Below are 24,863 nucleotides of genomic sequence, written 5' to 3'. Positions count from 1 at the left end.
ACAAATATACTTAAACTAATAATCTTTTCAAGATACACTATAAATTTGTCTATAAATATCATATAAACATTCATATGATCACATTATAAAGTTATATGCTTGTAAATAAATCAACTTAAGTAGAAAGAAAAAACTAACCAACAAAGGATGAATTCAACTGTTAAAAACTAAGGATGTAAGTCCGTTTTTTTTCACTGACTGATGATGATGAACTATGAACTTTGTGTTACGGAAAATATTACTCGGTTTGCTGTTTTATAGAAAAATTAAGTATGGTGGTACCATTTTACCTAAAACTAGTGTCTGACTTGTATAGATAACCAAAATAGTACAATTGTTACTTGTATACATGTTTTGGATTAAGTTGCTTACCCTTAAAATATGGTAGTAAGTAAGTCATAAAGGTAGATGTAAAATTCAAACCGTTTTTGTCATTTTTACCCACTAGTCAACTGTACTTTATTTGGGATTGCAATTTTATAGAGTTATTAATAAAAAAATAAGATTAATGGAATAGAGAAGTTGAAACTAACGTGACAAGATTGAAGCACTTAAACATTGCAGCATCTGAATGCCAATCTATGCATGAGAATGTGTTAAGTAAATTTCTTCTTTCTATATTGGAAAAAGGAATTATCTAAAAATGTCTAATAAGGTATTAAACAGATGTTAATTTATAGATAATTTGTAAAATGTGATCATTAGTGAATATATAAGCATAAAATAGGATATAGAACAAAAGAATTCAAATAGAACAAAGAGTGCTATAGTGTCCAGAGGACAACTATAATATATATATATATATATATATATATATATGTGTGTGTGTGTCTATATATATATATATATATATATATATATATATATATATATATATATATATATATATATATATATATATATATATATATATATATATATATATATATATATATATATATATAAAAGCATAAAATAGAAATGAGCCACTCCTAAAAACTAAATAAGTATACTAACTATGTAACAAATATCACGCAATCTCAAAGTTCAAGAATACGGTAAGCATCCTAAAAATGTATTTGTCACTCCCAAAAAATAGAATGAGCCACTCCTAAAAATAAGAATAAGTACATAAATTATGTCATAAAAATCACTAATCCAAGAAGCATGCCAAACATGTATTGTCACTCCTAAAAATAAGAATAAGTACATTAATATGTCACAAAATATCAGCCAATCATAAAGTCTAAAGATATGGTTAGAAATATAACAAAACATGTACAATATCACCTACCTTCCAAAAAAAAACAAAAGATAATATTAGTACAAATTTCAATACATTTAGATCAAATAATAAAAGGCCAAATGTATAGGTGGAAACACAAAAAAACAAGTCCAACATCACCTACCTCTCAAGACACAACAATGAAATACAACACATTAACAATTTGATGATCATTAGGTAAGCATTAGATAATACAACACATTAACAATTTGATGATCATTAGGTAAGCATTAGATAATACAACGCATTAACAATCTAACAGCCATTAGGTAAGCATTGAATTCTAATAAACAAAACAATTATAATTATTGACAACCTAGGAAAAAAAAGGCCTCATATGAAATAATCAAGAATATCAATACAACACATTAACAATCTAACGATCATTAGGTAAACATTAGGTAAGCATAGAATTCTAATAAACAAAATAATTATAATTATAGACAACCAAAGGAAAAAAAAAGGACTAAGATAAAATAACCAAGAAAGTCCAATCATTACAATTAATTAAATAAAGAAAGAAAACGAATGGAATAAAAGACAAAAATATAAGACCCCGAATCATGTTACTACATACATAAGCTAAATTACATAAGCACCTATGACAATACAAATAGAATTGAGATATACACACAACTAACACCCCATCAACTACTTGCCACGCACCACACCCCTGAAAATCAGCTACTAACAGCCTTGAAAATCAACAATAGTCAGCCTTGGGTGACTCACTGAGTGACTGTTATTTATTCAGGAATTGTTTTGACAGATCATCTTTTAAAGGGACGGTCTCAATTGGGCCGACGCATTAGATTTTCTAAAAATAAAAAAACAAAAAATATAGTGGAACTGCACATTTACTCGGTAGGGGTTTAGAATACCTCAAGTTGACATTTAGGATATGTCAAGTAGGGATTTCCAGTATGTCAAGTAGGTGTTTTTAATATGTTAAAGTTGTCAAGTAGATGTTATGTGCTGTTGGTATTTAGGATATTTGTTGTAAGGGTTGAGGTTATGTGCTGTAGGTATTTAGGTTATTTATTATAGGTATTTATTTTATGTGTTGTAGAAGTTTATATTATGTGCCGTATGCATTTAGGTTATTTGGTGTAGGAGTTTATGTTATGTGTTTTAGGTGTTTATATGTCTACTTCAGCATGCAAAAATATCTACTATAACAAGTTCAAAATGTCTATATCAATTATTCAAAATTCCTGTTTCCGTATGGAAATATACCTACTAAAATAAATATACCTACTAAAATAAGTTCAAAATGCCTACTAAAAATTATAGTAAGTATTTTTTGAAATATAGCGCATAGTAAGTGTTTTGTAAATCAGTGTCTTGTATGAAACCGTCTCACTGTGAGATAACCTCCAAACAAGAAATCCATAAGCTAAAAAGTTCTATTATTAGACTATTTAACTTAAGTATGAAATATGTCTAATGGTGAAACCGTCTAATTTGTGTTGAGACCGTCTGAGACGTACTCGTTAATTTTCCCTCTCTAAATATTTAAACGTAACATATTAGTATCAAAGTCCTACAAAAATTATAGTAAACGGCGATGACTCTGAAGTTCTCCAACATTTTTACACCTCCATCTTTCTCCAAAACAATTCTTCACAATTCGCTAAAGTTACCAACTTATAGGGTTTTATCTCTTCATTTTCGGTCTCCCGTGATGTCAGTTTCTTCGCAAGCTCTTCCTCCTACTGTCCATACTGTCACCATTCCTTTTTCCGACATCCAAGTAATGTTTTTGTTATTATTCACTGGTATTGTTTTCGTTAATTTTTAAATTGGCAAATTTGTTTTGAAATTTTTTATATTTTTTGATTTTTTTATCAAGGACAAAAGCGCAGATTTGTCAGCCATGATTGAAGAAGGTTTTGGACCTAACGGACTTGGAATTATCTCAATTTCCAGTGTAAATTTTCATAACTTTACTGGCTCGTTTTACAAGTATCTATTAGTTGATCACTTAATTTATTATTTGTTAAATTTGCATTATGTTTTGGAAGAGTGGTTCCGATCATGCAAATCCCCTGATGTTGATAAAGTAGATTGACTTGTTCTTCTGACTGATTGGGAATGAAGTGAACTTGTTCGAATTGAATTAATTTATAATGGAACGAACTCATTAAAGTTGAAGAAAATGAATTTTGATATGAACTCAACTAAACTTATCAGACCTTTTCAGGGGTGAAATTTCGGAAGTGATGGGTAAAACTTATTAAAATCTAAAGTGATTTGGTGTGTAGACTGTAGTGTGTACTAATTAAAATTGAATAAGTGAATGAATCAATAGAAATTTTTAGATTCAGAATTGTTTTGATTTAAACGAAGTTGAATTGAGCTTATTAAACTTTGAAACAAGTCAAATGAGCCGAGAACGGCTTTTTCCGAACGTAATAGCAATGAACGAGACTGGATCATATTGAATTGAAGTTATTGAATTAAATTGGACTTCTTAGAACTTATTTTGTATTGAAAGTGCATTGGTGGAAGTGGTGGACACTCTTGATTTGAATAGAACATAAGATTAACTATGCAGAACATACCATTAATCTTTTCATGGTCATTCCTCAAACGAAATAACAAACTATATTTGAATTTTTTATTCTGTTCTCACATAATTTGCTTGTTGGTATTTATAGCGTTTGAAAAGAACTTTTGTCAAACTAGGTTGAATTTTACTTGATTTTTTTTGTATGAATTCCCTTTGCTTACTATCGAAGTAGTCAGTTAAAGTGGGGGAACTATACTTGTTATAGTAGATGCAATGTGATGCAAGTTAAAATGGAACTTTCATAATAAATTTATTTGTGTGCCTATTTCTGTTCCTTAATTTGTGACCATTTACCAAACAGTGGTCAATTTAATTATATATATAAAATTTTACTCAAGAAAAGAGTGCTTCCTAAAGCTTGACATAGGATGATTGGACAATTGATACAACGAAAAAATAGCAAGTGGAAATTGATACCAAAATACCAATCATCATGAAAAATGGGGGACTAAAAGATCTTTAGGTTTAAAATGTTAGAATAAAGGGATCCATGCTACCTACCACACTGTTGTGTAGCCAATCCTTGTTGTAAAGCCTTTTGGTGTATAAATGGAGAACAAAAATATCTTTCTAGAGGTTGAGGCTTGGGGTTTACTGTGCGAGTTTTGTTGATGAAGTTCTATACCTTTCGGTTTCATGCATTGTCATATAAGTTTCTATGGATATTAGAGAAAATAACTAACTTTTTGTACAACTGACCTAATTTTTTTGTGTGTTTTCATAGGTTCCTGGTTTTTCTTCACTACGTAAGTCTCTTCTACGTCTTTCACCAAAGTAAGCATTCTAGAATGAATCTTAATGTTTATGTATAATCACAAAGGATATTTTAATAGCTCTAGCCTCACAACTTTTATGATCATATCGTGCATTTGCCTTTAGATTAGCCAAACTTTCAGAAGAAGAGAAGAAAGTACTTGAAGATCCCGATAGCAGGTTAATTATCTATTGATTGGTTCTTGGTATTTCTATTGATTGGTTTGAAATGTCCACAATTTTTCCTTTTATGTTTACTGACTTCTTCCAACAAATATATAAAAGGGGTAAAGGCATGCTTAGTATTAGGGTAATCATTTTGTTTTTCACCCTACTCTACAATTTGTTTAAGGTTGTATTTTATTATTGGTTTCTAAATATTTATTTTTGTACTTCTTATTTATTCAGAAGCAATCAATGGATTTTTTATTTTGGATAAATGTTTTAAAATAAACACCTTTTCTTATAGAGGTAACGAAGCACCACAACAATCCTTCCTTCCTCCATTATCTTACCCTGGGAGGAGAGAGGGTGTATTAGGTATTGTTCATGCTTCCAGATTTGTCATTCGGATAGAATGTGTATTAGGTATTGTTCATGCTGCCATATATATACAACAATACTTGATTAGTAATAGATTGTGAATCAGAACAAAGAACAAACAATACCGTTATCTAAACACATAAAATCCACATCAATAATATTTCTGACTGGCCTTATGTAATGATACACTTAAGTGTTGTTTTCATCCCAATTTCCCTTCTAAAATAGATGCTTTGGGACCTATTTTAAAGTGTATTACTAATTTGTGGCATAACCTATCAAGGCCTGTTCTGGTTGACCCTTTTGAGGATGGCTATTGTTCTCATTAATCAAATGTTAGTATGACCTTTCACTTTTTGTTAGAACTTCCGCGTGCTTTTAGTGTTTTAACTTTATGGTTCTTGGACTGAAACTTTCAGGTACAACTATGGCTGGAGTCATGGGAAAGAGAAGCTTGAATCTGGGAAGCCTGGCAAGTTATTTCATTATGTTTTCTTTTGAATTGCACGTTATGTTTTTTCCTAGGTTAAGGATAAAAACTTATTGAAAGCTCTTAAAAAGCAAAAAAAATTCTAACTTTATTATAAATAGAGATGCACAAATATTTTTTGAGGCCAAGTTATTGTTGAGTCAAGACACAATTTTTTAAGTAAGAGTTGAAGTAGAAATAGATAATCAATTACTAAAATATAAACAAAGAGGGTCAAATTTATTAATCGCAAAATTAATTTGTTGAAAAACAAAGGACTGATGAAAGAGGAAACACAAGTAGACAATTCATTATATTTATAACATTACTAAATGTAATCCAATTTTATTAATATAAAGTTGGCTCAACATTTTGACAATTCAGCCTCACATGGAATTTTGTATGGGCGAACATTTGGTAGATCTCTCTTAGACGTCCAAACTAATCACCCCTTTTCGCATCATTAATAGTCTTGTGAACACATACTAGTTGCTGATAGCAAGGCCTTTAGTATAGCATTGTTCTCATGACTCACTAATTACCTTGATAAACTGTGCTCCATTGTTTTACTTTTGGTTATTGACTTTTGTTGGATGATGACATGTCTCTTTTGCATCAAAATACCTAAAATCAATGGATCTTACTACCACCGAGGAATAGATGGTTAGTACAAAACTGAAAAGGAATTCTTTTTTTTTTTAAAAAAAATTAAAGCTAATTCCACTAGTTGGTAGGCTAATTGTTTGCTAAAGGTTGAGAAATCATCATCAACATACCCAGTGTATTTTGCTTGTAGAAACTATGATCAGAGTCTAGAGAGAGATGAAAGATGGTTAAATTTTACCCATAAGGGAGGATGTGACCTAAGTGTCCATGGGAAATGCACCTCTCTAAAGAAGACAAAAATTTATGAGATACTAAAAAGTCATGTCACTTGTATAATATTAATATTATAAAATGGTAATGATATCTTTTTTTGTATGAGCCAATGGTGTCTTTGCAAGATTTTTGTTTAATTTTGTAAAACAATATCCTACCATTTTTCATGCCCACATGGAATATAATAAGAGGAAATTCTACATGGTAGCATCGAACTTTCATGAAACGCCGGTGGTAGCACTTTTGTAAGATTTCTCCACATGGTAGCATCTAGTTTATGCCTTATATAACTGCCGTAGCATTTTCCGTTAAATTCTTGTCAATTTTTCGTTTAATTCACCATTTTAACATTTCTACCCTTATTAAGTGTTGGTTCTTCTCTTTATAATTTGCCCTGAACCATTTCTATGCTCTCAAATGTTTAATTCACTATTTTAGCGTTTTAATTCACCATTTAAAATATCAATCTCTTAAATGCTTAGGGCAAATTACAAAGACAAGAACCAACACTTAATAAGGGTAGAAACGTTAAAATAGTGAATTAAACGGATGCTGATAAGAATTTAACGGAAAATACTACGGTAGTTGGATAAGGCATAAACTGGATGCTACCATGTGGAAAAATCTTACAAAAGCACTACCACTGACGTTTCATGAAAGTTCGATGCTACCATGTGGAATTTCCCTATAATAAGTGAGGATTTTCTACGCAGTTCATTCGAGTTATAGAGAAAGTATCTTTACCATGTTGTTATTCAACTATCGGTTTATGGTTTAAATTTGTCTTTTTTTTTTTTTAATGCAGATATGTTAAAAGGCTCATTTTATGCAAATCCTATTTTAGATGTGCCGACAACGGATCAAAATCTTATTAAAAGGTAAGTGGTTTGGATTTGTTTTATGGAATATTCTTTTTTAGCATTAAAACCCCTTATTTTGCCTAGGCGGGAGCCACATTAGCGACATTGAACATAGTAGGTAGAAGATGAAAATAATAAGATGTCTAGATAATATGGATGATATAAATATTTATGGTAGTTTTTTTGGATTAGTTTGACTAGGAGTTGAACTAGTTGAAATTGAGCTAATTCTTGAATACTCTTGTTTTTACATGATGTGGCTGAAGATATTATAAAGATGGATTTATGAGGGGTCTCAATTCCATGTTTGCATATGACAAATGTTCTATGTAGCCCTACGGAATGGCTACAAGCTAAAAGTAGAAAATTAAACTTGAGTTTGAAAAAGTTTACCTAAAGGCTGATAGTCATTGTTGTGACTTACCAGACAATACCATTTAACTTCTAAAAAATATCATATCGACCATGAAGCAAAGGTCAAAACAAAGGGGTTGTATTAGAATTAAATCTAGAGATGGTTATGGGTTGGGTCTGAGTCGGGTCTAACCACACCCGGCACACCCCAACCCATTAATTTTTAGTGGACCCATACCCAAACCCTTAGGGTCTAAAAAGTTTGGACCCAGACCCAAACCCAGGCCGCTGTTCTGATAGGTTTAGTATTCTAAATGGGTCCTAATTGGGTCTTGATTTAATTATTCATACTTAAACTTTTTACATTTCAAAGTTTTCATTAGTAGTAAAATGGGTCTATAGGCTGTATATAAGTCTGTCCAAATGAATATAGAAATAGTTTTAGAACCAATTTAAAACTGATTTTTTTATGTAATAAGTAGGGTCTAGAAAAAGAGTCTAGGTCTGAAGACCTTAGAGGCTTAGACCTATACCTAAACCTAAACCCAAACCCATTTATTTTTTTGGATCTGGATCTGCTGGGGTCTCAAAAATTTATACCTAAAGCCTAAAAATAGGAGCAGATGGGGGGAGAATTGGACCCGTGGCCATCCTTAAAATGTATTTTTTCCTATTTCCAATCATGAAGATAAAAATAGAATAAGAATATAACATGGTTAATAAATGTTTCCATGGTGTCTCGTTATTACCTAGCATGAAACTTATGACTATTAGTGATATCTTCTACAACCTGAATTTTAGTGTTGTAGAGTTTAGGATTTGTATTTATAATTTTATGGATTAGAGAGCTTATATTGGTTATTGTCATAAGAACAGTACATATTCACCTCACTAAACCTTGATAATGGTAGGATCCATATGGTTGGTTAATGTGGTTGAAAATTGAAGTGTTGAACTGGAAGGCCACACGATTGTATTTGTATACTTGAAATCAATTGTATGAAATGGGTGTGTCCTGGTAAGATGATTGACACAACTAAATGATTTATGTAATCTCCTATTCCTTTGTAGGTCCGTAGAAATGTCGCCCTATATGCTACAGATTATCATGTCATACACTCTTTTTTGCAACATTTGCTGAGTGCTTGCATGTGTATAGCAGTGTATTCATAATCATGACATTGTAATATCTAAAGTGTGACCCCTTCTCTAATCTCTACTTATTAGAATAGGACGAATAATCTCTTTGTGCTCTACATTTGTTTCTTTTGACATTTGAATTTTCTATGTTGTATATTTTTGGTGTCAATCTTGACCTTTTACGACGTTAGTAATCGAATAATGAAGAGCAAGAGTCTTAATGAACAATAATGGGTATACATCCTTATCATTGATTTATTTTTCCATCATTGCCATTTATATCATTAAAACAAAGAACCTATGTCACATAGGAGTTGATGTAATCATTATATCAACGGTTGTTAATTTATGTTGCCTTAGACTAAATTTGAGTGCACACTTGAGAACTTTGTTTTTATTTAGTTCAATCATTAAGATGTTTCATATGTGGATACTTAAGTCTTATCAATCAAGACTAAGAAAGGGTTAAAGTTCACCGTTCAACATGGTAAAAAACCGCGGTCATGGAAAATGGTCACGGTGTCACGGAATTCGCTATAACGGAGAAATAACACGAATTGCAGCCGAAGCGGTGTCATCTGAAAAAAATTCACATAAAACTTACAATTGCATTTTTGTTGTTAAACTACTATTATTATACAATAATATGCCTATAGATATTGGACTTGCAATATTTGAGGTTCTCTTAGTGTGTGATTAATTAACTTATTCTATTAGGGTTGGTGTTTCCATCTTTGTTACGTAACGTAATGGAGGAGTTTTTATTGAGCTACTATTATTATGAAATAATATGCTGATGCGGGTGTTATGTAACAGGGAAGTTTTTATTCTATTAGGGCCGCTTTTTCCATCTTTGTAGAGGTTTTCTCATCCTCTTTCTTGTAGGTACCCAGCATATTGTGGGAGGAATATATGGCCACAAAAAGCTTTGCCAGAACTAGAAGTTGGTAAGTTGTATCATCCCAATCCCTTTTTTTTGTGTACGCACATTTAAGTTAACACAAATGTTTTTATTACATTATATGTTAATGGTTGATCATCTCATTCTTGGTTGATATCCTCACTGACTATCTAACTTTTAGATGTTAGCTATGTTAATCAGCCATGTGTACAAGTTTGTATCCAAATGTCTGGCATGTTGAAAGTAAAAATTTTAGATAGGACTTTATAACTAAATATATGTATGGAGATGGAACATTTAACCTTTTCGTTGAATTTGAAGACTTTTCATGTGTTTTTCTCATTTAAGATTCACATAAACATATTTTAGGTGGTTTGTTTGATAGATTTATTATAAAATTATGATCTCAAATCATTTGTGTCATTGTGTGCATCCATTACATAATCTTTTTTAGTTTTTTTTTTACTCTAAATGTTTTCTTATGTACTTTAAAATAAGAGTTCGGATGGGAATCAAGGTGTCAAGCAAGGTTTCCATTCCCTTATCTGTGTGTCGAGTGTCCCACATATGCCTAAGACAAAGTGAAGTGTCGAAGTAAACATAGGGTGTTAGTTTCGTTTAACCTTCAGTGATCCTAGTTTTTAATTGATTTATTGTTGTATTTTTGACGAACCCTTTGGGCTCATCACGCTCAGTATCTCACTATATATCGTGAAAATTAGTTGATTTCGACTTTGATAATCCAATTTTTTTCATAGTCATCTATGTAGAAGTCCGACCGTCACATACCTTTTATCAACTTTATTATAATTTATTACTTTTTCCTTAGTTTGTCATGCTTCTGTGCTTTTATTTCTCTTGTTATGTATTTGTTGTTTGATTATGTGCAGCATTTAAAACACTTGGAAGGATAATGCTTGATGTTGGCCTGATGGTGGCGTATCATTGTGATCGATACGGTAGTTTTTAGTGCTATATTTGATTTTCAAATGCTTCAAGTTCATGATATCCCTAATTTAGCTATTAAATGCTTCACATTATTTAAGTCATTGATATTTTTTATTGGTGCATTATGGAGATTTATCACTGATAAGTGTTTCATGATATGTAATACTACTCCGTCCTCTTTGAATTGCATCAAAGAGAAATTGGTGTATTTTTAAGAAAGTGGTAATGAATGAGGAGAGAGAATGAATTGTGTGGATGAAATTAAAAGAGAGTTAAAATGTATGGATGAGATTAAAAGAAAGTGGTGGACCATTATCCAAAAATAGAAATGATGCAAATTAAGTGGGACGGACCAAAATAAAAAATGATTCAAATTCAATGGACGGAGGGAGTATGTACTTTTACTGCCTTTCCCAATCTTCTTGTTGATACTTTAAGTGAATTTTTCTGTATCGTTCTGATTCTTCTTTTGACGTGATAGTATCCATTACCATCTAAATTTGTAGCAAATATAAAGTTGTTACATCCACTTACTTGAATATTTGCAAATATCGTAACGTCCACAATAAAACTATCGTGTAAACTTCGCTACACTTACCTGACCTGACATTTCATTTTCTTATTTCTTTCTTCTTCAACTCTCTACCTCTTTTCTTTAATGTTTTCAAATGCCCACTTCTGGGCCAACTCTCCCTTAGCACTACCATCAGCTCACCACAGTGTTGAAGTTTGTGCAAGGGAAAATACAACAAAATCACTTCAAAATTGGAAAACTTAACTAAAATCCTTATGAAAACAAATCAAGAACAGTGCCATAGGTACTTACGAATTCAATTGCAAAATTGTGCAAAACTAAGTGAGAAGAGAAGAAATGAGGAGAGACAAAGTTGGAGAGAGGTTAGGTAATACCTCGATGAGCGTCATTGTTAAAGTTTAAGTAAGGCAAAAATCAGCAAATGTTGGCGAAGAAATGAAATACTCCCTTTGTTTCAGTGACCTTGTCTCATTTAGTTTTTTGACACTATTCACAATTCACTCTGAATTCGTATTTTATTCTTAATCTATAAGCTAATATATAGTCAAGTGGGATCTTATTTGATTCGTCTCAACGCAAAGATTATAAATATCAATAACCTCATTGGATGCTATTTCAAATCGACTACCATCATCCTCAACAACATTAGAATTGATGACTTTCGCTTTAATTTCTTCGAATTTTTTTTCATAAGACAATTTACAACAACAAGAGCCTTAATCACAAATGATAGGGTTCGGCTACATGAACCAATATATAAATGTTAATGGTTGGTTAATAGATTCTTCGTCTCCATTCATCCCGATTTTCTACTATCTCTGTTTATAGTCTAGATCCTTCAGTTCTTTTTCAAACCTGTACTCCAAGTCATCTTCGGTCTTCCTTGACCTCTTTTTAAGTCTTATGAGCTCCAACTTTCTATCTTTCTTACCGGTTCACTATTACCCCATCTTTGCATATACCCAAACCTTCTTAAATAATTTTTTTTCATTTTTCCTTAATATTTGCAACTCTTTAACCATTCCTTATATCTTCGTTTATTCTTCCTTCAAGGTAGACCTACGCATCCATCAACAATTCACATCATAGTTATGGAACGTGGAACGTAGCCACGTTCCGCGATCCGGGAACGTCCGTCCCCAATCACCACAAAACACGACCCAAATCGCTCAAGGTGATGTTCTGGTGTAGAAGACCTTTTTAAAAACATATTTTGGCCTTCATTTACACTTTAAAGAAAAAAGAAGGGAGGAAAACAAGATGAAACCTAGAAAACTAATTTCTTAAAGAAAAAAGTATCTTTTAATTCAATTTTGTTATCAAATATATATATTTTTTTACATAATGTATCTCATACTCAACATTCCTGAGTCAATCTAGGTCGCGTTCCTTGTTCCTGTTTCTATTCCCAGTTCCATACACAAAGTCGTTCCAGGTAACAATGATTCACATTTCTTCTACTCCCATCTTCCTACTATGATATTTTCTTAAAGCCCAACATTCTCATCCATATAAAAGCGCTGGTCTAATGACCTTTCGATAGAACTTGTCCCTTAGCTTAAGAGCACATCTCTATCACATAATATTCTAGTAGTTGCATTCTATTTTTGCAACCTGCACTTAATTCTATGGGTCGCATCTTACACTACTTTGAAATATAGACCCTAGGTATTTAAAGCATCCACTTGGAGCGAGTTCTTTCTCTTTAAGCTTTATAGTGCCTCTCATTATCTTGTTTGTGCTAAACTTACATTCCATGTATTATTTCTTATTCCGACTGAATATAAAACGTCGTAACTCCAACTCTTGTCCCAATGTTCTAATTTGGCGTTTACCCCTTCTTTGTCTCATTTACGAAAAAAATATCATCAACAAACAACATGCACCAAGACATGTTTCCATGTATTAATCGTGTTATAACTTCTACAACTGCTGCAAAAAGAAAGTTAGGACAAAGCCTTGATGAAGGCCAATTGTGATTAAAAAATCCTTTGTTGTCCCTATACACATCCTAACATTCGTCTTTACTCTTTACTTCTTAATACATATCTTGTACTATATTAATGTATTTCTTGGGATACCTTTCTTTGTCATTGTCCACCAAAGTACTTCTCTAGGTACATTGTCTTTCTAAGTCAATGAAAACCATGAAGATTTTTTTTTATTGTACTCAATTATTTGTTTTATAAGATGAATTGCTTCCATTGTAAATTTTTTTGGCTTAAATCCAAAATAGTTCTCTGATATGGAGATATATGTTCTCATATGTATCTCAGTCATTCTTTCTCATAACTTTTAGTATGACTCATGAGTTTTATTCGTTGATAGTTGGAGCAATCTTAGACATTTCCGTTCTTAAAAATGGGCACTAGAGTACTTCTTCTCCAGTCGTTAGGCATCTTGTTTATCCTCTAAATCATGTTAAAAAGATTAATTAGTCAAGTTACTCCAATCTTCCCTAGACATCATCATACCTCAATAGGTATACCATTTAGCCCAACCACTTTCTTAGGCTTCATTTTATATTCAAAGCTTTCTCCACCTCTAATTTTTTTAGATACTTCGCCTAAATTCTTTACTTTCATCAAAGGGAGTGATTGTTGTGTCCACTATAACATCCACTTGCTCTGCATACACACTTATGACGTTTAAAATTTCTTTATCGTACGTAATTTTCACTCTCATAATTCTTCTTTTCACCTACTATTTTTTTGGCATATAACCCATTTTCTTATTTCCATGATATCCACCAGCTCTAAAGATTAAGCTACCTATGTTACATGATCCCAATTTTAACCTATGACCCTTGGTTTTCCTTAACCTCCTATTTTAAATCATATATGCCATTGCTCATTTGACACCACACTCGAGCCATGTGGTATGTCATTTCTAGATGACGTCCTAGTATAATTAACCTCCCCCCCGCTCAGCGGACACCACACTTGGGTGGCAATGTGGTGTGTCGATCTTGAAGACGACCTAACAACCTTTGCATATTTTTCACTACACTCGGCTAAGAAGTGCAGCGCATTGTTGAGAAGGGGATGCCCCACGAGAATTGATTATTGGTTCTTGAATTGTTATCATGGGATATGACTAAGTTTTACTGAGTTGGTTGTCACTAAACTACTACTTATCCTCCTCTTTTATCCATTGGCGGATCCAGAAAAAAAAAGTGATGTCAATAATAAAAAAAAAATTACAATCACCATTGAATAAATTAAGGCAAATGCCCACGTTGCGTTTTCATATTTTGAAAGCGACGCATAAATGTCATCATTTGACAAACTATGAAACAAATCACACTCAAAATAAGTTACAATAGCATCACTCAAAAACTCATTACAAATTTTGTTGCGTAAGTCGGTCTTGATAAACTTCATTGCAGAGAACACTCTTTCAACGGTCGCAGTGGATATCGGCAAAATCAACGCCAACTTCAGAAGCTTAAAAAAAGTTGGTCACGACTTATACAAGTTGGTACGGACCAACGTTTTAGAGAGTTCACCAAGAGTGGCCAAGTTTGAAAATCTCTCATCAGTTGCAAAATTACCAACAAATGCATCTAACTCAAAACTAAGACAATCAATGGCCAGATCATCAAAATCATCGGGAGAAAGTTTAGCCATTTTGAGTATCTTCTCTTTGTTATAATTGGAAAATGAATTAGCCGGATTCAAACAAGCAATTCCAATAAGTAACTCTGTACTAGTCTCGGGAAAACGACTATCAAGTTCTTGCATTTACATATCAAGAATCGTGTAGAAAACATTAACACGATAATAGTGCTCAAGTGTCACATCTAAACGTCTTCTCTTTGATTTTCCTCGAGTTCGTAAAGGGGCAAGCTCATCCATGTTAGGAATTTCAATATCATGTTTTACACAAAAAGAAGTCACATCATTCATCAAAGAATCCCAACCTTCATCCCTAGTCATCTGAAATTGTCTCTTAGCAGTATGAAGCAATCTTATAGCATTTGCAATATCTTGATCTCCTTTGCAAAGATAGACTAAGTGGATATGTAATTCCCATCACTAATTTCATCAAATGTACCATGAAAGAAAAATCAAAAGTTTGAATACCATCCAAAATAGCTTGAGTTTTAGCTATATCATTATCTCCCGCAAGAACAAAAGCATCAAGCACATCAACAATTGGTGAAAACATAGTAATGAAATTGCAAAAGGTTTTAAAATGTGTACCCCAACGAGTATCCTTAGGTCTTTGAAGACCAACTTCTTGATTTAAACCCTTTCCAGTTATAAGCTCACCTTTACGTAATGTTTTTTCAACCATCTCGACTTGTTTTTGTCCAAACTCATCTCTACGTTTATAAGAAACACCAATAGTGTTTAAAGTGAGCTGAATCAAATCAATAAGACGCTCAACATCAACATGTTTGTGTGCAACAAGAGTGAGCTGAAGTTCGTGAGCAAAGCAGTGTACATAGTGAGCCCATGAACAATCCTCCTGAATTAATGTCCTAAGCCCATGTACATGACTGCTCATGTTGCTTGCTCCATCATAACCTTGCCCCCTTATACGAGATGGACTCAAAGATAACTGATCAAGCATAGAATAAATTGTTCCTTTGAGTGACTCAGCGGTAGTGCTAGTAACATGGGAAAGACCAACTAACCTCTCCATGATAAATCCCCTTTTATTAACATACCTCAAAACAAGACTCATTTGTTGCTTACAAGACACATCACGAGATTCATCTACTAAAATAGCAAAATACTCATCTCCAAATTCCTTAAGAATGGCATTAATGGTCTCTTTATAACAAGCATTGATAATGTCTTTTTGAATTGAAGGGGATGTCATTTGATTATTAATGGGAGCATTTTTCAAAGCAACACTACCAACACTTTCATTTTTTCCAGCAAAAAACTCTAAGAAAGTAAGAAAATTACCTTTCTTTTAAGGATGTTTCACTTTCATCATGACCTCGAAAAGGTATTCCAGAAATCACAAGTAATCTAGCAATATCTATAGATGCATTCAAACGATTCTTATAATCAATCTTAACTTGCTCAGATTGTTTATCAAGAGTAGCTTGTATGGATTAATTTTGCATCATAAGATCTTTAAATCATTTTACCCATTTATTATGAGTACTATTTACACCACCAATATGTGTATCAAATCTTTTAATATTATTCCAAGTCCTAAAACCAACACTAGTGAATGCCTCTCCTTCTTGGAAACTTGAAGTTTCACTTTCGCTTGCAAACAAATAACAAAACAAGCAATAACAAGCATCATTTTTAGGACTATATTCAAACCAATTAGAATACTTAAGATATCACTCTTCTTTAAATCGACGTACGGATCCATACTTTAAAGCTTGCAGATAAGATTTTTTATGAGGTTGATATGGACCTCTTTGAATATAAGCACTTCTTATCTCATCACGATCATTTACATCATAATATGATATTGGGTTTTTATCGACAGGGTCGGAAGGAAGAGTGCTAACATCAACTCTACTTCTTTGAGTAGAAGGGTTATGATTCAATGGAACTTGAGAAGCTTGATGTTGAGTGTGTTGAGTTTCACCAAGTGGACTGTTGAATTTTCGGACCATGAATTAGAAAGAAAATGTGATTCAAAAGCAAGTCTTTTGAAATATCTATCCATTTGCAACTTTACAATACACAACAACCATGATAATGATTCATTACCATATATATTATTAATCACTATTGTCTATTGATAATTCTACTTTCAACATCAAATTTAAATTCAAAAATCCAATTTATGCCAACAAATTAAGTAATTTACCTAATTTAAAAAAACCTAAAATTAACAACTCTACTAATAAAATTGCAAATAAAAAATTAATATGAAAAATTTCATCATCATTCGAACATTAGATTTGAATTACTACAAATTAATTTGATTAATTTCAACATTAAGATTAAATGACAAAAAATTATAACGAAAAAAGAAAAAAATAACCTTAAACAAGAGAAATCATAAATGGTCCAACAAAAGACAGTGATGTGCAACGCGGTAGCCGGCAAGTGGAGTGGTGGACGCTGGTCGCTGGTCAGATGGTGCCGGTCATAGTCTTATAGGGTTTGGGTCTTTAGGAAAGGCTTCGACATTTACCGGCTCACTGCTGCCTGCTGGGCTTTTACTTTCTTTGGGAATTGGGGTAATTAATAGGGTAATAAAAACTAAACAAAAATTATTCATGAATGCTGTTAATAAGTTTTGTACTTGGGTCTATGCTGTGGGAGATGAGAGTACTAACCACTGATTTAGCATATATTTCTTTATACTATTTGATTTTATTTTGGATTTAAGTGATGTAAACTGACCTCGTTGACCTCACTTTAAATCCGCCCCTGCTTTTATCCGAGTTTGAGATCGACAAAGTTTAAAGTCAGTGATTATAGTTCAACTAAAATCGACAAAAAGATAACTAAATCTAAAGAAAAATCAAAAAAAATTAATTACCTTTATTTGAATTTATAGTTGAAAGAAGGGATTGAAAGAGATTGAGGAGTGGTGAAAATGGTGAAAAAGAAGGGTGAAAATCACTGACATGAAAACGAGGAAGAAGTAAATTTGTGTGAAAATAAAACACGTTAGTTAAGGGAAAGAGTGAGCATGAGTGAGAATGTTAATGGTGTTAAATATGGTGCACACTATATTTGTGTGCACAAAGTCCACTCTAGATATACTCAACTAATATTAACACTCAAGGGTCAATAAAAAACAACTTAATTGTTATTACAAGGGTAAAGTTGCGTACATTTGACCTCCTAAATGTCACATTCTCATCTAGGCGGGAGGCACTTGGTGGCATTGGGGTTATTAGAATGTTGATTAAGTATGATACTCACAGATGAACCTCTTAAATTCTCATTTTATTTGAAATGCTTTTGCTGAATTTGGTGATGCTTTGAAAACCATAAAGTGCTCTTGCTACTTATTTTATCTGGTGGGGATTCTTTTGATAATTTGAGTTGATGTCACCTTTTCCAACTTTTGTAGTGTCAAAAGGCATGAAAGTAGGTGTAGATGATGGCCTTGAGCATATAATTCACCGTTCTCGCTGTCACAAGGGCCGACTTTTGTACTACTTCCCAACACAGGAGAGGTAGATTAATTGTTAGTTTTAAGCCTTTTTCGTTATTTGATATTCGGGATCTTTGTCTTTTTTTAGTTTATCTGTATATCCGCAAATGTTTATTGTTACGTACTGATCTAATGTAATCAAAATCAAGCTTAATCAGACTTCCCTTGATGGATAAAAAATAAAGATCTAAGTAGTAAAGTTTGATTTAGTATCTTTTTATCATTATAAGTAACAAAGGAGTACTTAATTCTCCCTGATTTCTGGTTTCATAGTAGCTTGAAAGATGTAGTTTACTAATACCATCACTTGAAATTTTTTTTTGATTTGTAAAATGTAAGGTTTTTGGAAATTTATTAAATCTTCCTGGATTTTTCCATCTCCAAAAGAGCAAAAGATTCTTAGTACTTTGGTTTTGGATTATCAACAATAACATTCTCTTACCCCAATGTCAGTATGTGGCTCCCACCTAGGGTGGGATTTGAGAGGGTTGGATGTACGTAATCTTACCCTTTTAATGATAAAACTTACAAAGAGGTCATTAAAATTGCATTAAACTATGTTCGATTCATATTTATATGAAGCAAGCAACTAATGAGGGTTTGCAATCCAACTTCTGTTATTGCAAAGGCAAGGCTGTAGACAGCTGGCCTTTCTTATTCTGCCTTGGTAGGAGCCTCTTTGAGGGCATTGGTGCATAGTTGTGGTTAGCGAGTAATTCTATATCATGTAAAAAGTACTTCCAGTCTGTTTTTATCATCTATCATTTCCGTTATTTGTTGCTAATGAGGATATATCCAACAGTGACTATTGTAAAAACGACTGGATGTCTTCATGGTGTGGATGGCATACAGACCATGGTTCCCTAACAGGTTGGAAATTTCTTGACCCATGTGCTTCACGTTTTCATGAAACGTTTTCATCTTTTTAGTTTTTTCTAGGATAATATAGTGACTCTATGCTGCTGAAACAATTTAGTCTAGGGCATTTTCATATAAATATGATGTGTATGTGGTTTTAATTGACATGATGAGCATAATGATATTAACAATTTTGATCTTCCAATATCCTGACAATAGCTCTACTAAAAGAAAATACAAGAATGCTTAGGCTTCTGATTACGACATATTAGATTCAAAACACACCCTCTGAATTAATGCTGATTAACGCTGCTTTCTTTTTTTTGGCCTTGTCATATAGGCTTCTCATCCATAAGGACCATAACAAGTAAAAAATTGTCTAGAGGTTCGCTTTGTTCTAGCATTTTCTACTTTGATCTCTGATTGCAATTTTCAGTGTTAAGGAATTCACTAAACATTTGGATTTTTGTTTTAATTTTCCTATTTTTTGTGGTAGAAATGTAAATTTCCTCCCCAGGTGTAAATTTTCCATATATTTTCTGCTCTCTAGTGGCAGCACATCTACTGTATATCTTGTGTCTTTTCTTTGTACTGCTTTCTGTTTGGCTTCTCAGCTGCTTTGATCTCTATATTTAGGTCTTACATGTGGCATGTTTCTAAAAGATAGTGTTCAAGTGGCTTGTCCCGATAAAGCTGCTGGCCTTTATGTGAAAAACAGGAATGATGAAGTTATCAAGGTATTCTTTCTAATTTTACGTTTCTTGTTCCTAATAGACACAGAGCTCTTTAACTAATATCTCTGACTCTGTTTTGTTAGTTGTTTGTTTAAGATGCTACAAAACTCAGAGTACTTAAATGATCATTTGGTCTTAATCTTGTGAGTTTTCCGTTATATTTTATCTGCTGTTTGGAGTACTTTAATGTGGAAGAAGTTATCAAAAAATTACTATTTAATATATGTGTTGAGTTGCTATAGATTTTGGGGTAAATGTCAATTACATATGATCTGATTTTTACTTGCAGTTCATTTGCTCTTTGGATGTCTTACAAGCAACCTTTTAGCCATGAAATGGTCCTTCCAATAACTGTGCCTCGTATGTGTGAAATTTATGGAAGGTCTTCATGAACAAAATAAGGCCAGTAGTGCATCTGCATGTGAGGATTCTTTAAGACTTTAACCATCATATGGTGCATTGCTTTTTCAGCATGGATTTAACCATATTCTTAGAGTTAAACCCTAGAAGAGGACTGAAAAGAGATGAAGGAAACTAGTTAGAAAAAGTGTAATCATAAAACAAAAGCCCAAGAGAATCAGCTTGACTTCTATCTCTACAGTTAAATTTCTCTTAGAAGTGTAGACAAGGTTGCATGTCTTAATAGAGTTTCTGGCATATCTAGCTCATAAATATTCCAATTGCAGCGTGGGCATCGGAAACAATCTATAAAAATTAGGCATTTGAATTTGAGGGATGGAATTCAAAACTGTACAAATCTGTTGTTTTTCTTGTGATGCCTCAAAAAGATTATTCCTTGGAAATATGCAGTTTGGCGTAAGTTATGTAGCTATGTACTCTTTAAAGAAGGATGGCTGATGAAAAGAAGTTAAATTGTATTCCGCTTTGGATTTGATATTGTATCTCCTTGACATTGTTGTTATAAACTCCATAGGATTACAATCTCTTGAAATTTTCGGTTTGTTTGTTTACACTTGATAAATGACTCTTGTGCTTGACATATGAAATCTTTTGACACTAAAGATTTAACTCTATTTGCAGGTTGTGTTTGGAGAAGATGAAATAGCATATCAGATTGGTGAAACTACTGAAATTCTATCAGAAGGCTACCTTCATGCCACGCCTCATTGTGTTCGGGTGTTTTATTGATTTTTTTTTTATTTCCATAATGTTTCACGTTTCTATTTTCTTTTTAGCTGAACTTTCATTTTTCAGGCACCACGTGGAACGGGGGTATCTGGTCTTGAACGGTCAACCTTTGCACTATTTATGCAACCTGATTGGTATGCTATTCATTGAGAAATCTTATCAAATTTCATTTTTTATTGTGGGTGCAAGCATTTAACCTTGAGAACATAAAAAAAGTTTCTGCGGATACCTGCTAACTAATAAAAGTTATTCCCCGTGGTTGGTATGTGTAATATTACTCCAGGATTTTTAGGTATACTCGCATCGTAATGTGGGCAGTCACTTAGACTAGATTATTGCTTCATGTAGCTGATCTCTTTCATGGGTTAAAGACTTTGACATTGTTGCTCTTGCTGTTGTGGAGAATTAACATCAATCAGTCTAGATTTAATGCATCTTGTTGTTTAGTGGAGTCAGTTTTTGATTGTAATGTGTAATGAAAATTCCTATTTTGTAGGAGTGAAAAGCTCAAATTTCCAGAAATCGTTCATATCCACAAAGAGGTGACTTTTTTATGTCTTGTTCTTTTTTGTTTTGGCAGTTTGTCATGCCTGTATTGTGATGTAAATTAGTGGTTTAGCCTTATGTTTTTATGCTTCATTTTTGAAGCCATATATGGTTACAACTTACAATATCTTGTTTGTTATTATAGCTTTAAATTGGTTTTCTCAAAACAGCTAATAGTGAACTAGAACTCTAGACTGCAATATCATTTAAGTTGAGCTTCATTTAGGTAGGGAAAAACTCTTGTGTGTGCTTGATGCACACTAAAATAGTATGGACCAAGTTTTAACACTTCTATTCCTACTCTCTTCATTCTTTATTACATACTCTAAAGTAACTGGAAAAAAACTTTTTGAAAAAAATAATTTAATGTAATTTTTTTAATTTTAATTTTTTAATTTTAATTTTTTAATTTTTTTAATTTTAAATTTTTTAAATTTTTAAATTTTAAATTTTAAATTTTTTTAATTTTAATTTTAATTTTTAGTTTTTAATTATTTTAATTATTTTTTTTTATTTTTGAATTTTTGTAAGAGTAGAGTAGAGTGTAGTGTAAGAGTATAAGAGTAGAGTAGAGTAGAGTAGAGTGGAGTGGAGTTGGGTGAAGTGTAAAAGCATAAGAGTATAAGAGGGGAGTGTAAATTTTGGTCCACACTAATATTAGTGTGGACTAAGTCCATACTAGACTTATATTTCTTGAGGGGCTACTTCAAGCTCGTTACTTTTTTCCCTTTTCCCAATCTCAATACTTCCTAATTCAAATTCCCTGAAATATTACAATCTCTTTGTTATATTACCAAAAGTATGATTGCATACATTTAGGTTTTAGCCTTTCAAACCAGGCCTAGGCGGGAGCTACTTGGCATGGGGTAATGACATGTTGCATGGACAACATGAAGCATACGAAAGAGATTTTTGAGGTAGAGCATAATCAACGAGGAAGGATCAAATTTCGACTAAATATGATGAACATGAACGAAAAGAAAGTGGAATATTTACTCTAAAGCATGATTACGTGGAGAAGCTGTAACTGAGTGTCATTTCATAATCTCTTTTCTGCTAATGTAGTTAGTGTATGTTCTATTACGGTGCACTGTAATCTAATCCCTACTCTTTGCCAGTTGATTCCTTCAAAGAGTATGCTGACTTTCGGAGAGTATACAGAGAAGCTTTTGGACAAATACTACCATCTTAAAACATGAAGAGCTGCTATTGTCATAGATTTGGGGTTATGATTGATTGTCTGGGTAAATACACTTGGTCTCAATAAGTCTTCTCAGTATCGAACATAGTTCTGTAAATTTAGAGCTATCTTTTACTTTACATCTTAAGATTGCGAATAGTACTGTTAAACTGAATGAATAAGTCTAGATTTAGATTTAGAAGGTTTTCAACAATGTAAATATATAGTAGATAACTAGATAGTTATTCATATGCCAAGTTCTGATTGTATACTACTTACTCTTATGTTTTCTTTTTTCGTGATGTTTTGAACGTTGATACTAGTTTAACAGTGTGATACACCGTCAGTCGCTCTGTCTTTCTATATTGCATCGGATAATGACATATCTTGTCGCAGAATATCATTATCTGTGGTAATCTAAAAGAAAGAATAGATGACAGTTGATTTTTTCTAATTAGACCCAGATGCCAGAGAAAATTTGAAAAAAAATAAGATTATTTAACAATTTTATTCCAAAAATAAGCTTTGTGAAAACTTTATTATTAAAATAAGCATCCGTACATCCAAACCTAGGCTTGGTGTAATGTCGCTGTTACTAACAGCAAAAAAAAAAAAAAAATTAGTAAAGCCTCAAGTCGCTGTTAGTAACAGCGACTTTAAGGTTGACTGGTCAACTCCTTAATCTCGTAGGTTGGAATGAGGAAGTAACTGAAATGACAAAGAGGAAGGAGAATTGGAAACTTAAAACGCATTAAGTCGCTGTTAGTAACAGTGACTTAAGGAGTTGATTGGTCAACTCCTTAAGTTGAGGCTTTACTAATTTTTTTTTTATTTCGCTGTTAGTAACGACATTACACCAAGCCTAGGTTTGGATGTACGGACGCTTATTTTGGGAATAAAGTTTTCACGAAGCTTGTTTTTGGAAAAAAGTTGTTAAATAATCTTACTTTTTTCAAATTTTCGATGCCAGAAGCTTACTTTCATAACAAGTCCATCTGGGTTCCTTAGAGGTTGGATTTGGACTGCTATTTTTCAGCACAATTAGTCCTTTTAGACCTTTCAAACTGTTTTTGGTTCGAAACAGAGCCTTATTCGCTTAATGAGTAGCTGTACTAGTGAATTACTGTGCAGACATGAGTTTATCCCATGCACTCATTAATGTTCGCAAATATTACTGTGAACTCATTGGGATGGAGGTTGAAATGTACTACCTCCGATTCAGTGACTTTGTCCCATTTAGTTTTTGGACACTATTCACAGTTCACCCTTAATTTATATTTTATTTTTTAATCTATAAGTTAAAACAGTCAAGTGTGATCTTGTTTGATTCGTCTCAACGCAAGGATTATCAATATCAACTTTTTACAATTTTTGTTATGCACCATTAGAGATATTAAGACTTCAATTTAAATCTTTGTAAACGTGATCAAATGAAATGACTAGTCATTGAAATTGAGGGAGTAAATTTTAAACTGATGTTTCATTGACTCGAATGATGTAAGCCATTGTTGGCTGATAGAGATCATCATTGGGTAATGGCCATAGCTAGCGACTGTTGTTTAAGTTGCTGCTATATGGAATCAAAGATTGGCATGCTCTCTCCGTCTTAATTATTTTGTTGTATATCATATCAAAAAGTCTTGCGTCAAAAAGAAAACATAGCAAAATTGACAAGATAGTATTGTTCTAGATGCTTGATTATTAGTTCTTAACCCTTTGAATATTATATGATGTGTTCCTGCCTCTTGGAAAATGCTGGGTTTCTAAGGGTTACTATATTCAAAGTATTAGCCAAATGTGGGATAAGGTAGGACCCCAATAGATGGTTCTTAAGGAAAAAGGAGTTGTAATTTACTGGAGTTAAAGAGTAGTAATCTAGAATATAGTTGCCTCTATTTGACCTGCATGTATCAGGCGGCTCAACCAGAAAATGATGTGCAATGGACTAAATATATGGAATCATCAGCAATTTTGGCTGGGACTCAGACTCCTTGTTTTCTGGTAATGATTTGGCCATTTGTATTAATTATTCTAGAGAGCCGACCTTTTGCTTTTGGAAGCTCCGCCTCCAAGACTCTAAGCT

The 24,863-nt window shown here is 32.7% G+C and overlaps 1 protein-coding gene across 5 annotated transcripts; it reads left to right on the top strand.

The window, feature by feature from the left end:
* Positions 1–2,801: 2,801 nt before the first annotated feature.
* Positions 2,802–23,247, top strand: LOC130824563 (uncharacterized). Of its 5 annotated transcripts, none has more exons than XM_057689616.1 (16): positions 2,802–3,017; positions 3,117–3,194; positions 4,561–4,610; positions 4,716–4,769; positions 5,552–5,604; positions 7,286–7,358; positions 9,720–9,781; positions 10,626–10,694; positions 18,230–18,335; positions 19,116–19,183; positions 19,512–19,556; positions 19,808–19,908; positions 20,947–21,042; positions 21,121–21,188; positions 21,551–21,596; positions 22,719–23,239. In XM_057689616.1, exons 1-16 carry the CDS (start codon positions 2,832–2,834, stop codon positions 22,797–22,799), a joined length of 1,236 nt encoding a protein of 411 aa, XP_057545599.1. In that variant the 5' UTR covers positions 2,802–2,831; the 3' UTR covers positions 22,800–23,239. The 5 variants fall into 5 exon arrangements, with proteins under 5 accessions (XP_057545599.1, XP_057545604.1, XP_057545600.1 ...); XM_057689621.1 differs by lacking the exon at positions 22,719–23,239 and adding an exon at positions 22,440–22,710; XM_057689617.1 differs by lacking the exon at positions 22,719–23,239 and adding an exon at positions 22,420–22,710.
* The last annotated feature ends 1,616 nt before the right edge of the window (positions 23,248–24,863 follow it).

The sequence above is a fragment of the Amaranthus tricolor genome, chromosome 9 (genome assembly GCF_026212465.1).
Source record: "Amaranthus tricolor cultivar Red isolate AtriRed21 chromosome 9, ASM2621246v1, whole genome shotgun sequence".
NCBI lineage: Eukaryota > Viridiplantae > Streptophyta > Magnoliopsida > Caryophyllales > Amaranthaceae > Amaranthus > Amaranthus tricolor.
Note: the sequence above shows the minus strand (reverse complement) of the source record. Positions and strands in the feature narration are given on the sequence as shown.